This window comes from Nylanderia fulva, unplaced genomic scaffold (assembly GCF_048542155.1).
Source record: "Nylanderia fulva isolate GAGA-0341 unplaced genomic scaffold, ASM4854215v1 Scaffold114, whole genome shotgun sequence".
Taxonomy (NCBI): Eukaryota; Metazoa; Arthropoda; class Insecta; order Hymenoptera; family Formicidae; genus Nylanderia; species Nylanderia fulva.
Window position 1 is genome coordinate 195,920 of NW_028189346.1, and position 17,002 is coordinate 212,921.

The following is a 17,002-nucleotide window of genomic DNA, read 5'->3' on the forward strand; positions in this document are numbered from 1 at the left end:
ATGATAATAGTAACTATTAAACGCCAATAGTTACAAGCAGTAATTACTACTGCAATAATTATTGCAACACTAGTAATAATTATTGCAACACTAGTGTCCACTACACAATTATTAATTATTACCAATGTGAATTATTAGAATGTAATAGTGCGTACTATTGAAATATCACTAGTACAAAGATTTAACAGTATACACTGCTATCATACCAATCATTGAATAGTGTGAACTAATAGTGTGCACAAGTTTGCAATATTAAACCAACTAATAGTGCACATTCTGTATAGTGTATACAGTTGAACATTTCGTCCTACCTTATTAGTAATGAGAGTATTATAATATGTGCACTAAATTGCATATTTTAATCAGTGCGTCGTAACAAAAAAAATGTTTTAAAGGTAAAAGAAGAGGTTAATAACAAAAAAATTATATATATAAATAATAATCTTTTTTAATTTATATTTATATATATATATATATATAATTGCAATTATTACATATATTTTATATGTATATACATATATATATATATATATATATATATATATATATATATCTTATAATATATATCAAAATGTATATATATTAATCACGTTCAATATTATTTACGAGGCGCACAATGCAATACTTATTATCTACATTATTGTATGGAATTTTTACACATTTGGCATATAACATGTCAGGAAAGACAGCGATGAGAGAATCAGTCATGCGAGTAATGTGAAAAAAACGATTCGATGAAAGTATTGGATTGTTTAATTTACAAATTTCCATATCAATAATAGGATTAAGAATCTTTCCAATAATAACGCATCGTACATAATTTGTCCGCACAATACGAACATTAAAAATGCCGGTTATTATTATAAACATACCATTCTGTAGTAATACTGTACTGTTTTGTCGTCTTTGAAGTTTTTCATAGTTCTCGACATGCCACAATACATTTCGAAAAATGAAACGTTTGTAACAATTACACTCGTTTAATATATTTTCATGTAAAAGAGCTTCTATACAAGTTTGCTCCATTAATGTTAACATTTTTTGAACCGGTTTTCCAAATATTTTAAAACAGTGCTCGGAATTAGTTGCTCTTTTCGAGCCGATTTCGCGAGCGACGGGGTGGATCTCCCCACTACCGTCGAGGCTCGACGGCGGAGTCGTCGTTACTCCGGGCAACGCTATATCTCAGGAGCGTCGCTAAACATGTTAAGTTGTACCTTCCGCCAAATCGTCATTATTATTACATAATTTATATTTTTGTTAAATAATAACTAAATATTAAGTTAATATTAAGTTAATATTCAGTTATTATTTAACAAAAATATAAATTATGTAATAATAATGACGATTTGGCGGAAGGTACAACTTAACATGTTTAGCGACGCTCCTGAGATATAGCGTTGCCCGGAGTAACGACGACTCCGCCGTCGAGCCTCGACGGTAGTGGGGAGATCTACCTCGTCGCTCGCGAAATCGGCTCGAAAAGAGCAACTAATTCCGAGCACTGTTTTAAAATAAGGTTCATATTCTAGATAATTTTTTGAATGATACATTTCACTCATTTTATAATATAAAATTTTTGCATTTTCGAAACAATCGGGTCTTGAAAATACTTTCAAACATGAATTTTCAATGCGCTTTGATCTCATATATAATTTGCATATCTGTTCCGGAACAGCTTGCGAATTTCGAAACATTTTCCTTAATACTCCGTTATAATGTTCATAAGGAAACGTAGATGTAGCCCATAGAGCCCCAAATTGTTTAAAAAACTTTGGGATATGTAATAACAAATGTACATTAAACTTGTAATATTCTAAGCCATATAGATTTTCTATTTTAAACACGAACATTTTCAATGCATTTTTAGCCGTCGAAAAATCTACGCCATTGATTTTTTCTTGTAGAAATATGTGCATGCTACAGATAAAAAGAAACTAGTGTCTTACATATTGTAAAGACATTACGTTTTGTAGACAAAAGAGAGTAATAGAGCAAGAAGTTCTTCCATTCTGATGCCTTCCATAAATTTCTTTCATTAATAGATCTGGGCGTACGAGTAATTTCACACGGTGGTTTTATTTGCAACAGCTTGTCGTCAATAAGATCTACTTTGTTTCCTATATACCAGTTTTTTTCGTGATTTGACGAGTTAAATCAAGCATCCGTAAAAGTTTTTGTAACTCCCAATAAAACAGAATGCATATAATCAGGTGTAAACGAAGATGTAATATCAAAGACCGGTAGTAGCATTAAAACTGTTGGTCCTTTCACACCGTGAGGTGTAGTTCCAGTTTGCACAGAAATTTTACAATCTACTTCATGTTGATGCAATGTGCGCGGTTCCTTTACGTAACCAGGATATACTCTTGTCATTCCTTTACCGACTTCAATGTGAATACCTTCATGCAGGCAAAAGCTGCAACCAAAACTTCCATTATATTGTTTTATATTTTGTAATAAAGGTCGCGCGACAGAATCTACAGGAGACGCGATTGTGTGTACTCTAATATGAATTTCTTCTTCGCCTGGCACGTTACGTGTAATGCCTACTTCATGCAATGAGATCAATTCCTCGACGAGTAAAGATAAAAACAAATTCATATCAGGTTTTTCTTTACCATACCACAAACCACACAACATCATATTTTTTCTCCTTTCTCTATACGGCAATTCATTTATCATCACCTGTATAGGCCACATAGATACAGACGATGAATGAAACACTTGAACTCCGTCAGAACTGATCTGCAGCGTGATATCATGTAATTGAATTATCCCAGAATCTTTTAAAGATGTATACACTTGTCCAGAAGTTATATCAGAATAATTATCGTTTCCTTTTTGAAGCAAAGCATATTTGTCGCTGTTTACAAAGTCGCGCAACTGCTGTTTTAAAGGTAAATATAGGAAATAGTTACCACTTTTTCTCAACGTATGTTTATCATATCTACATTGGCACTCTTGGCAAACAAGGTTTTCTTTTGCTCTATCATCTGCACTAGTTTTCAATCTTACATAACACTCTGGACAATAATAGCATTTACGAATTGATGCTGGAATATCATATTTCTTCATAAATATATACTTCGTGTGGTATACTGAGTATGGTAGGTGACAGTTTATCAAAGTGATGAGGTCCTCAAGAGCAACATCAGTTAGATTGTGTCGTATCGCAAAGTTTAATATGAGGAGTTCACTTTCTATCTTGGATATATTCGATTGTTCATATAATGGGACTCGTTCCTGTAAATTGAATATGGATTCGATTATTATTTTTTTATATTTGAAGTTATTCTTAAATGTAAGTAATTAAGATCTATAGCGCACACATAATTTTTTAGAGAGTCTGAATATATCTATCCTTGACATCTTTTGATGCAATTTGTAATAGATTTTTTACTGCAAAGCTTTATTTACATCAGAAAAATTTATCTCAATTAAAATAACTCATCTCAATTTACTTGAATCCTGTACCTGATCATTGTTCTCTGGTGGCACAAATGCTACATTCTCTGCAGACTCATCTAAGAATTCATCATAGTCTTGAACTATATCTTCTTCCAAATCCGATGCGTCATCATTGGCGATCACAACATCAGATTCGCTCGAACATGCTGAGATCTCATCCGAAAGATTGAAATTTGATTCAATGATTACACTCACTGTATCATTCTTATTTTCTGGATTGCCAGATATTGGACCATTTATATTTGAATCACTATCTTCCGAAATGTCTTCAGCAGCAATGGTATGTGTGTTGTCATTAGAACTCACAAATGGTTGTCTCGATATCATAGAATCATCAACATTAATTTCTTGTTCCTAAATAAATAAAGAAATATACACTCTATTGCAAATAAATAAGAATTAAAGGATTTTTTAATATATTATAAATAATACATATATTTATAATTTCTCTTTCCTTTACATTTTATAATATACTGACCTGTTGTAATGGCATCTGTTCTCGTCGTCTACGAGAACGAATTGTTGATTCGGGCACTGGTACATCGTGATCTTGTAAATATCGTTTATAACATCCTCTTCTAATCAATATATTATTCTCATCCATTTTTACGTACAATTACACACGAATATATACATATGGAGATGAGTTCAAAAATGATGTACGAAAGCTATTATTTATATGAAACAAAATCATTCTTAAGCCTAGTATAAATATTATTTATAATATATTAAAAATTATACCTCTTAAACGTCTTTTTATATGAATCTTTTTCTGCGGAACACACTGGAACTACACTTTATATTATATCATTTATCTTTGATACTATAGAATTTTACACCAATTAATTATTAGTCGCGTAATAAAATATTTCTGCTGATGATTCAAATTGATGCACTAACCAAAAACGAGCATGTGTCATTCTCGCGCATATATATGCGCGGCCATATAATGACTGCCGTTTTTTATTTATTTATTTATGTATATATACATACACATATATTCTTTTTTAAGGCATTGCGCACAATAGAGAAAATATATATTAGAAATCAATATTAAATATTAGGAATAAAAATTATTTTAAAATAATAAATCGAAAAGACTGTGCGTGTGATATATAAAATACAAATTCGCGAATATAATTAAAAGACTAATAAAAGGAGTCTTTAATAAATTAGTAATAAATAGAGCCCTTTTATATTCGAATTTGATGAAATTATATATCAGAGTTTTTCAATTTTATTATTTTAAAATAATTCTTAATTTCTTCCTAATATTTAATATTTATTCTTAACATTTTCTCTATTGTACATATATATACATACTTCATTGAAGCTACGTTCGCCGCGCATGCACGAAAAAAATCCGGTGCGCGCGACAAAAAGTGATGCAGTGGCATTTGTTTTCGGCTTACATCGATTTTGCTTTAGGTAAGTAAGAAATCTTCGATGTAATTTATACGACATAAATGTGTAGAACAGGTTATTTTTTGAATGTATAATCACCAAGAGTATATCTTTTCAGTTTCTTTCCTCACATATACATATATTTGAGTTATGAATTATCATAATTTAATAAATGCAATCGTTGTATTAAAGTCAATTAACCTATACATATTACATTTGACAAAATAATTATTTCAATATTTCATAATTAATTTATTTTATCATTATATGATTAATTATTTCGTGTATAGATAATGGACGACCAAAGATATATGGTGTGCGAGTTTCCAAATGAAGAAGATAGCATATCTATTGGATATTTAGAATGGCTGGAAAATAAATTCACAAACATTGAATTAGATGATGTAATTAAACGCGGGACGATAGTGAAAGTTCGATGGCCAAAAGACTGTGATGTGGGCCCTGTAGCAACAACAATGAAAAAAAAATTGGCCAATTGTCAATGGGAGGTGGTTGCAACAAAATTACGGGCATATAGAGGTAAGCGCGCATCAATAATATTGAATAAAAATAGTTTTATAAAATTTTAGATAAGAGCTTAGGAAGAGAGATATGAGATAACACTTTATTGAAATTTTAGGATGGATTAAAATGTGTGAGATCAGAGACAATTTAGAAAAGTATGGTATCACTGAACTTGACAGAAGTAATAGAAAACAGTTCACGAGTAAAAATAACCATACAGAATGTGATAGTAATGATGAATCAGGAGTAAAAGAAACAAAAAAGGATGCGAAACAAAAGGTATAACATACATAATTATATAGATATAAATCATGATTTTAAAAATCGCATGCTATAAAAATAAATTTATACTATTGAATAAGAGAGTATAACGATTTTTTATTTATAGAAATGTATTCTAAATGTAAAAAAAGGAAAAGAACTTTTAAAACAATACAAACACAAAAAGCAGAAAAATTCGTCACAGGTATTTTTTTAATGTGCGTGCGTGCGTGCGTGCGTGCGTGCGTGCGTGCGTGTGTGTGTGTGTGTGTGTGTGTGTGTGTGTGTGTGTGTGTGTGTGTGTGTGTGTGTGTGTGTGTGTGTGTGAATGTATATAATGTGTTCTTTAGATTTTTCCTTTTGAAACGTGACAAAATAGGTTGATATATAATTTATACCATATTATAGAATAAATCGATAGATATCAGCGACGACGAATCTGGTGAAGAAAACGAAAAATCTCTCATTCATAAACAATCAAAGTCACAATTAAAATATACAGTCATTGTATTAAATGAGGAAAACAAAAGATTACGAAGAGACAATGAAAGACTGCGCAAATTACGATCTGTCAACGAAGGTATTTTTGTTGAATATTTTCCTCTTAATAATCCTCAGAAATCAAATTAAATATTCCGTTATGAAATAAAGTCAAATGATTAAAGAAAATTAATTAGAATTATATTATATTATTATTATTAATAATTATATTATTATTATTCAGAGTATTTCAATTTGTTTACTACTCAGTATAGCTCAAATTGCATTACTACAGATAAACTTTAATTTTTATCTCAATAGTTTTTTTTAAATAATTGTCGAATTATTGCATTTATCAGCAATTCACCAAATAAATAGACAGATTTCTAAACAACGAGTGCAAACGTTAATCATTTCTTTACAAATACATTTCTTTATATGCTACTTTTTCGAGCGTTTTTCAATTTTGTTAGTACAATTCTTAATACAATCACACCGTTATGTATTTTTTTAGATTTGCCAAAGATAGATAAATTTATGAAAGATGTTACGGCCGACTTGCAATGTGCTTCATGGAAAACCGAATTTCTCAATAATCAGATTGATAAACTGCAACAGGTATATATTATGTAATTTTGACTTTTATTTGCATTAAATCGTATATTTGTAAATATATTGTAATATGAAACGATATATGCTTATTTGTTTTGTAGAAAGTACAAGCAATAAGTAACTGCATTATTGAACGTGAGCAAGATTATACTCCGCCTCCAGCAATGACACTAGAGTCTGATACGATCTGGATCAGCAATAAGTTGGATCTACCAAACAATAAGTTAAAATCATTTCGAAATCAAATCGATGTATCGCCTGCAACATTGATAGTGCAAAATAACGAGTTAGAGCCAATTGTAAGTAGCGATAAGTTAATACGAGTAAAATCGTCTCAAAGATCGGATACAGATGAGTTTCGTGAATCAACGTCCTCATGTGAGTCGAAACCTTCGACATCCGGATATATTCTACCGCAAAATTATAACCGAGAATCATCACCGGAAGATTTCTTTGATACTCATCCAGACGTTAGAAATAAAAATATAAAAGTAGTCAACACACATGAATTGGAAAACGTACACGAATCGAATGCAGTAGATAAAATAAAGCCTGCGGATAAGCATCAATCAATCGCAGTACGCAAGCCTAAAAATTATTTCAATTATTTTATAATGCGCTATTTAATATAGAAGTTAATATTTTTAGAATTTCGATTGAAATTTTGATTTTTAAGTGTATAGTATAAATATATTAATTGGTTGGTTTTCAATTTTTATCTGATGCAATTTTGCGATGAATATGAATATCATTACATTTTATAATTATTTAAAAGTTATTTTATCATATTTTTTGTACAAAATCACAGGAAAAAACAGTCGACCTGGGAGGACCAGAACTTTGTGTGGTGAATGCTACTCGTCTTTCTTTGTGCAATCACACATCTGCCTCTAAATTGATATGCGAGATGATGTCATTGTTATTTTCAAAAGAAGAGTTGGCTACTTCCTCGCTTACAGGAACTGTGGCAAATTTTCATTGCGAAAAAGGTGTAGCCGCTAAAAAGAAACTCGATACGGTGAAAATTGAAGCTATGAAAAGTATGTGATCATAATTTGTGCGATGAAGTATTGATTTCGCATAGGCAACCGATAAATACATGTATATATGTGCTTTCAGCATACGTTAAGAACAAATTTTCATCAGAAAAAGATTTTGATAAAATATTCCGGAAAGCAGTGCAACAGAAGTGCAATAATGCAGTTCCTCGAAATAGAGGGCCAAATAATAAAGGAGATGAAATTAAGAAGTAAGCCAGCTATGTCAAAGCGAAGAAAAAACAAAGAATGATTAATCTAAAATTATTATATTATTATTATTAGAACTATTATTTTTATTTCTAAAATTACTATTATTATATTATTATTATTAATTCGTATTAATTATTTATTAAAATTATTATTATTCTCTTTATCTATAAAATTATTCTACTAAAATATATTATTTTTCAATATTTATAATTATTAACATGATATTATTATTTGAATTTAATTATGCGAATAAAAATACAACTAGTAATTAATGTAAAATAAATAATCAGTGTTGCTTTATTTCTATATAGCAATGTATATATATATAATGTATATATATAATGTATATATATATACCAGTACATCACACCGTCCAGATAAGTTTGGAAACACCTAAAGTTTTAGAGTATTTAGAGACAGATAAAGCATAATCGCATGGCAGTGATATCGGCGCAGATTTTTGGTATATGGACATATCGTGTAAGACGTTTAAATGACGATATATTTCCATTTAGAACGTCTTACAATATATTTATATCAAAAATCTGCGCAGATCGCTGCCATGCGACTGTTATTTATATCTGTAAAACGTGAGATGTTTCCAAACTTATTATATGGAGGGTATATCGTATATGTATATATATATTGCGGGGAGATTATATATATACATATATACATACATACATATATATACAAATATATATATATATATAATCTCCCCGAATACATACCTTACCCAGTACGTAATAGTGCGGATGTAAAACTACTACTGCGGATGTAAAACTACTAGTGCAGATGTAATACTAGTAGTGCGGATATAACACTACTAGTTCGGATGTAACACTACTAGTGTGGATGTAACACTACTAGTGCAAATTTCAATAGTGCGCGAAATTACTATTGATCTAGTGTGCACTAATAGTTCTATAGTTTTCAATTCAATAGTTTCTTTCCGTACGGGAAGACTCTTTTAAAATAGTTCCATTTGAATTTTATTAAAAATAAAAAGTTATACTTTTATGAAATCCTTTTTGAATTACTGAAAAAAAGTCTTTTGAATTTATATGGTATAAATTTTGATAAATCATAAATAATTTCAAAAACTGAATTCTTTTTGAGTTAATAATGATCACGTGTGTTATCTGGATTGGGAATTCAAATTATGTACATAACAGAAATTCAAGAATTAAAATTAAGTATTTCTATTACTATAATGTATATAATTTTAATGCAACTCTTATTTGTATTTTTTTATTAACTGAAAAACCACTGAATAACAAAATTAATAAATAACAATTATACACTAAATTTATACACAAAAAAACACTATTATACACAAAATTATACACAAATCAATATAATGCATAACTTTCAATACACTAATTTCTCGATACGTACAACTGTCAAAATATGCAATGACAAAGGCTCACGAAGTAAACGCAACGATAGAACCAATCGGCTTCGCGGATTAAAGACAAAAATATAAATATAAATTGAGAGTGTCAAACAGGCAATAAGAGCCAAATCGCGGATGACAGTGCGTTATCCCAACGAAACTAAATTTTTTCGTTAGAATTTCAAAATCTGTGCACAAGGCACTAAATTTTACTTGGTCTCGGCCAAGATTTAAAATTGGAATAATCTCTACATGAGATTTAATTCCATCCCGTACGGAAAGAAACTATTGAATTGAAAATTATAGAACTATTAGTGCACACTAGATCAATAGTAATTTCGCGCACTATTGAAATTTGCACTAGTAGTGTTACATCCACACTAGTAGTGTTACATCCGCACTAGTAGTGTTATATCCGCACTACTAGTATTACATCTGCACTAGTAGTTTTACATCCGCAGTAGTAGTTTTACATCCGCACTATTACGTACTTGGTAAGGTATGTATTCGGGGAGATTATATATATATACAGGGTGTTCGGGAACTCCGGTGCCAACCGTTGAGGGGTTGTAGGGTAGGTGAAAAGATGATGATTTTTCCTCAGCAAAAATGTTGAGAAGTCAATAATTTTCGAGTTATAAGCGATTGAAAAAAATGGGTTTTTTGAAAACTAAACGTTTTGGAGTTCAAAGTCTAACATAATTACATTCTTCAGTTAATTTCAGGTAGAGTTTACTATAATACAATTTTAATTTGAGGCTTAGTTATAAAGATACATAATGACAAATATTGGAAAGTTGTAAAAAATGATGACCTTTTTTGACATTTTCGCTGAGGAAAAATCGTTCCCAAATTGACCAAAGAATCCATTTGTGATCGTTGGTCCGTTAGTTACCGAACACCCTGTATATATTTGTATATATATGTATGTATGTATATATGTATATATATAATCTCCCCGCAATATATATATACATATACGATATACCCTCCATATAATAAGTTTGGAAACATCTCACGTTTTACAGATATAAATAACAGTCGCATGGCAGCGATCTGCGCAGATTTTTGATATAAATATATTGTAAGACGTTCTAAATGGAAATATATCGTCATTTAAACGTCTTACACGATATGTCCATATACCAAAAATCTGCGCCGATATCACTGCCATGCGATTATGCTTTATCTGTCTCTAAATACTCTAAAACTTTAGGTGTTTCCAAACTTATCTGGACGGTGTGATGTACTGGTATATATATACATTATATATATACATTATATATATATACATTGCTATATAGAAATAAAGCAACACTGATTATTTATTTTACATTAATTACTAGTTGTATTTTTATTCGCATAATTAAATTCAAATAATAATATCATGTTAATAATTATAAATATAAATTTAACGTATAAGACGGGCAACAAGAGCCAAATCGCGGATGACAATGCGTTATCCTAACGAAACTAAATAATTTTCCGTTAGAATTAAATACCGGTGCACAAGGCACCAAATTTTACTTGGACACGGCCAAGATTTTAAAATATGAAATAATCTCATATTTGAGATTTAATTTCAATACCCCCTTTAACCCCCCCCCCCCACGGAAAATAAATAAATGAATGCAAGAGAAAAATATAGATCCGAAAATCGCTGAATCGGGAATCGAACCCGAGACCTTTCGCTTGCCGGGCGACTGCTCTTCCAGCTGAGCTATTCAGATCCTTTCGATTCTATACTTTTCTCTGTTATATATATTAATGTTGGTAAACAAACGCATTTTTAAGCCAGCGTGTATCAATATAAGAGTTTTAACAAGGCTCCGTAATATAAATATAAATTTAACGTATAAGACGGGCAACAAGAGCCAAATCGCGGATGACAATGCGTTATCCTAACGAAACTAAATAATTTTCCGTTAGAATTAAATACCGGTGCACAAGGCACCAAATTTTACTTGGACACGGCCAAGATTTTAAAATATGAAATAATCTCATATTTGAGATTTAATTTCAATACCCCCTTTAACCCCCCCCCCCCCCACGGAAAATAAATAAATGAATGCAAGAGAAAAATATAGATCCGAAAATCGCTGAATCGGGAATCGAACCCGAGACCTTTCGCTTGCCGGGCGACTGCTCTTCCAGCTGAGCTATTCAGATCCTTTCGATTCTATACTTTTCTCTGTTATATATATTAATGTTGGTAAACAAACGCATTTTTAAGCCAGCGTGTATCAATATAAGAGTTTTAACAAGGCTCCGTAATATAAATATAAATTTAACGTATAAGACGGGCAACAAGAGCCAAATCGCGGATGACAATGCGTTATCCTAACGAAACTAAATAATTTTCCGTTAGAATTAAATACCGGTGCACAAGGCACCAAATTTTACTTGGACACGGCCAAGATTTTAAAATATGAAATAATCTCATATTTGAGATTTAATTTCAATACCCCCTTTAACCCCCCCCCCCCCACGGAAAATAAATAAATGAATGCAAGAGAAAAATATAGATCCGAAAATCGCTGAATCGGGAATCGAACCCGAGACCTTTCGCTTGCCGGGCGACTGCTCTTCCAGCTGAGCTATTCAGATCCTTTCGATTCTATACTTTTCTCTGTTATATATATTAATGTTGGTAAACAAACGCATTTTTAAGCCAGCGTGTATCAATATAAGAGTTTTAACAAGGCTCCGTAATATAAATATAAATTTAACGTATAAGACGGGCAACAAGAGCAAATTTAATTCTAACGGAAAATTATTTAGTTTCGTTAGGATAACGCATTGTCATCCGCGATTTGGCTCTTGTTGCCCGTCTTATACGTTAAATTTATATTTATATTACGGAGCCTTGTTAAAACTCTTATATTGATACACGCTGGCTTAAAAATGCGTTTGTTTACCAACATTAATATATATAACAGAGAAAAGTATAGAATCGAAAGGATCTGAATAGCTCAGCTGGAATAGCAGTCGCCCGGCAAGCGAAAGGTCTCGGGTTCGATTCCCGATTCAGCGATTTTCGGATCTATATTTTTCTCTTGCATTCATTTATTTATTTTCCGTGGGGGGGGGGGGGTTAAAGAGGGTATTGAAATTAAATCTCAAATATGAGATTATTTCATATTTTAAAATCTTGGCCGTGTCCAAGTAAAATTTGGTGCCTTGTGCACCGGTATTTAATTCTAACGGAAAATTATTTAGTTTCGTTAGGATAACGCATTGTCATCCGCGATTTGGCTCTTGTTGCCCGTCTTATACGTTAAATTTATATTTATATTACGGAGCCTTGTTAAAACTCTTATATTGATACACGCTGGCTTAAAAATGCGTTTGTTTACCAACATTAATATATATAACAGAGAAAAGTATAGAATCGAAAGGATCTGAATAGCTCAGCTGGAAGAGCAGTCGCCCGGCAAGCGAAAGGTCTCGGGTTCGATTCCCGATTCAGCGATTTTCGGATCTATATTTTTCTCTTGCATTCATTTATTTATTTTCCGTGGGGGGGGGGGGGGGGTTAAAGGGGGTATTGAAATTAAATCTCAAATATGAGATTATTTCATATTTTAAAATCTTGGCCGTGTCCAAGTAAAATTTGGTGCCTTGTGCACCGGTATTTAATTCTAACGGAAAATTATTTAGTTTCGTTAGGATAACGCATTGTCATCCGCGATTTGGCTCTTGTTGCCCGTCTTATACGTTAAATTTATATTTATATTACGGAGCCTTGTTAAAACTCTTATATTAATAATTATAAATATTGAAAAATAATATATTTTAGTAGAATAATTTTATAGATAAAGAGAATAATAATAATTTTAATAAATAATTAATACGAATTAATAATAATAATATAATAATAGTAATTTTAAAAATAAAAATAATAGTTCTAATAATAATAATATAATAATTTTAGATTAATCATTCTTTGTTTTTTCTTCGCTTTGACATAGCTGGCTTACTTCTTAATTTCATCTCCTTTATTATTTGGCCCTCTATTTCGAGGAACTGCATTATTGCACTTCTGTTGCACTGCTTTCCGGAATATTTTATCAAAATCTTTTTCTGATGAAAATTTGTTCTTAACGTATGCTGAAAGCACATATATACATGTATTTATCGGTTGCCTATGCGAAATCAATACTTCATCGCACAAATTATGATCACATACTTTTCATAGCTTCAATTTTCACCGTATCGAGTTTCTTTTTAGCGGCTACACCTTTTTCGCAATGAAAATTTGCCACAGTTCCTGTAAGCGAGGAAGTAGCCAACTCTTCTTTTGAAAATAACAATGACATCATCTCGCATATCAATTTAGAGGCAGATGTGTGATTGCACAAAGAAAGACGAGTAGCATTCACCACACAAAGTTCTGGTCCTCCCAGGTCGACTGTTTTTTCCTGTGATTTTGTACAAAAAATATGATAAAATAACTTTTAAATAATTATAAAATGTAATGATATTCATATTCATCGCAAAATTGCATCAGATAAAAATTGAAAACCAACCAATTAATATATTTATACTATACACTTAAAAATCAAAATTTCAATCGAAATTCTAAAAATATTAACTTCTATATTAAATAGCGCATTATAAAATAATTGAAATAATTTTTAGGCTTGCGTACTGCGATTGATTGATGCTTATCCGCAGGCTTTATTTTATCTACTGCATTCGATTCGTGTACGTTTTCCAATTCATGTGTGTTGACTACTTTTATATTTTTATTTCTAACGTCTGGATGAGTATCAAAGAAATCTTCCGGTGATGATTCTCGGTTATAATTTTGCGGTAGAATATGTCCGGATGTCGAAGGTTTCGACTCACGTGAGGACGTTGATTCACGAAACTCATCTGTATCCGATCTTTGAGACGATTTTACTCGTATTAACTTATCGCTACTTACAATTGGCTCTAACTCGTTATTTTGCACTATCAATGTTGCAGGCGATACATCGATTTGATTTCGAAATGATTTTAACTTATTGTTTGGTAGATCCAACTTATTGTTGATCCAGATCGGATCAGACTCTAGTGTCATTGCTGGAGGCGGAGTATAATCTTGCTCACGTTCAATAATGCAGTTACTTATTGCTTGTACTTTCTACAAAACAAATAAGCATATATCGTTTCATATTACAATATATTTACAAATATACGATTTAATGCAAATAAAAGTCAAAATTACATAATATATACCTGTTGCAGTTTATCAATCTGATTATTGAGAAATTCGGTTTTCCATGAAGCACATTGCAAGTCGGCCGTAACATCTTTCATAAATTTATCTATCTTTGGCAAATCTAAAAAAATACATAACGGTGTGATTGTATTAAGAATTGTACTAACAAAATTGAAAAACGCTCGAAAAAGTAGCATATAAAGAAATGTATTTGTAAAGAAATGATTAACGTTTGCACTCGTTGTTTAGAAATCTGTCTATTTATTTGGTGAATTGCTGATAAATGCAATAATTCGACAATTATTTAAAAAAAACTATCGAGATAAAAATTAAAGTTTATCTGTAGTAATGCAATTTGAGTTATACTGAGTAGTAAACAAATTGAAATACTCTGAATAATAATAATATAATTATTAATAATAATAATATAATATAATTCTAATTAATTTTCTTTAATCATTTGACTTTATTTCATAACGGAATATTTAATTTGATTTCTGAGGATTATTAAGAGGAAAATATTCAACAAGAATACCTTCGTTGACAGATCGTAATTTGCGCAGTCTTTCATTGTCTCTTCGTAATCTTTTGTTTTCCTCATTTAATACAATGACTGTATATTTTAATTGTGACTTTGATTGTTTATGAATGAGAGATTTTTCGTTTTCTTCACCAGATTCGTCGTCGCTGATATCTATCGATTTATTCTATAATATGGTATAAATTATATATCAACCTATTTTGTCACGTTTCAAAAGGAAAAATCTAAAGAACACATTATATACATTCACACAAACACACACACACACACACACACACACACACACACACACACACACACACACACGCACGCACGCACGCACGCACGCACGCACGCACGCACGCACGCACATTAAAAAAATACCTGTGACGAATATTTCTGCTTTTTGTGTTTGTATTGTTTTAAAAGTTCTTTTCCTTTTTTTACATTTAGAATACATTTCTATAAATAAAAAATCGTTATACTCTCTTATTCAATAGTATAAATTTATTTTTATAGCATGCGATTTTTAAAATCATGATTTATATCTATATAATTATGTATGTTATACCTTTTGTTTCGCATCCTTTTTTGTTTCTTTTACTCCTGATTCATCATTACTATCACATTCTGTATGGTTATTTTTACTCGTGAACTTTTTTCTATTACTTCTGTCAAGTTCAGTGATACCATACTTTTCTAAATTGTCTCTGATCTCACACATTTTAATCCATCCTAAAATTTCAATAAAGTGTTATCTCATATCTCTCTTCCTAAGCTCTTATCTAAAATTTTATAAAACTATTTTTATTCAATATTATTGATGCGCGCTTACCTCTATATGCCCGTAATTTTGTTGCAACCACCTCCCATTGACAATTGGCCAATTTTTTTTTCATTGTTGTTGCTACAGGGCCCACATCACAGTCTTTTGGCCATCGAACTTTCACTATCGTCCCGCGTTTAATTACATCATCTAATTCAATGTTTGTGAATTTATTTTCCAGCCATTCTAAATATCCAATAGATATGCTATCTTCTTCATTTGGAAACTCGCACACCATATATCTTTGGTCGTCCATTATCTATACACGAAATAATTAATCATATAATGATAAAATAAATTAATTATGAAATATTGAAATAATTATTTTGTCAAATGTAATATGTATAGGTTAATTGACTTTAATACAACGATTGCATTTATTAAATTATGATAATTCATAACTCAAATATATGTATATGTGAGGAAAGAAACTGAAAAGATATACTCTTGGTGATTATACATTCAAAAAATAACCTGTTCTACACATTTATGTCGTATAAATTACATCGAAGATTTCTTACTTACCTAAAGCAAAATCGATGTAAGCCGAAAACAAATGCCATTGCATCACTTTTTGTCGCGCGCACCGGATTTTTTTCGTGCATGCGCGGCGAACGTAGCTTCAATGAAGTATGTATATATATGTACAATAGAGAAAATGTTAAGAATAAATATTAAATATTAGGAAGAAATTAAGAATTATTTTAAAATAATAAAATTGAAAAACTCTGATATATAATTTCATCAAATTCGAATATAAAAGGGCTCTATTTATTACTAATTTATTAAAGACTCCTTTTATTAGTCTTTTAATTATATTCGCGAATTTGTATTTTATATATCACACGCACAGTCTTTTCGATTTATTATTTTAAAATAATTTTTATTCCTAATATTTAATATTTATTTCTAATATATATTTTCTCTATTGTGCGCAATGCCTTAAAAAAGAATATATGTGTATGTATATATACATAAATAAATAAATAAAAAACGGCAGTCATTATATGGCCGCGCATATATATGCGCGAGAATGACACATGCTCGTTTT

The 17,002-nt window shown here is 30.7% G+C and overlaps 3 protein-coding genes across 3 annotated transcripts; 1 reads left to right on the forward strand and 2 right to left on the reverse strand.

Moving 5' to 3' along the window:
- Nucleotides 1-1,920: 1,920 nt before the first annotated feature.
- LOC114945028 (uncharacterized) lies at nucleotides 1,921-4,075 on the reverse strand. The gene is made up of 4 exons (XM_085489086.1): nucleotides 3,950-4,075; nucleotides 3,478-3,825; nucleotides 2,277-3,246; nucleotides 1,921-2,120 (listed from the first exon to the last, which is right to left on the reverse strand). Exons 1-4 carry the CDS (start codon nucleotides 4,073-4,075, stop codon nucleotides 1,921-1,923), a joined length of 1,644 nt encoding a protein of 547 aa, XP_085345212.1.
- Nucleotides 4,076-5,877: 1,802 nt separating this feature from the next.
- On the forward strand, nucleotides 5,878-8,057 carry LOC114945030 (uncharacterized). The gene is made up of 6 exons (XM_085489091.1): nucleotides 5,878-5,883; nucleotides 6,070-6,241; nucleotides 6,656-6,759; nucleotides 6,855-7,331; nucleotides 7,562-7,793; nucleotides 7,873-8,057. Exons 1-6 carry the CDS (start codon nucleotides 5,878-5,880, stop codon nucleotides 8,004-8,006), a joined length of 1,125 nt encoding a protein of 374 aa, XP_085345217.1. The 3' UTR covers nucleotides 8,007-8,057.
- Nucleotides 8,058-13,324: 5,267 nt separating this feature from the next.
- On the reverse strand, nucleotides 13,325-16,207 carry LOC114945032 (uncharacterized). The gene is made up of 8 exons (XM_085489097.1): nucleotides 15,961-16,207; nucleotides 15,697-15,860; nucleotides 15,510-15,587; nucleotides 15,141-15,312; nucleotides 14,623-14,726; nucleotides 14,051-14,527; nucleotides 13,589-13,820; nucleotides 13,325-13,509 (listed from the first exon to the last, which is right to left on the reverse strand). The coding sequence occupies exons 1-8, from the start codon at nucleotides 16,205-16,207 to the stop codon at nucleotides 13,376-13,378; spliced, it is 1,608 nt and encodes a 535-aa protein (XP_085345223.1). The 3' UTR covers nucleotides 13,325-13,375.
- Nucleotides 16,208-17,002: the final 795 nt, after the last annotated feature.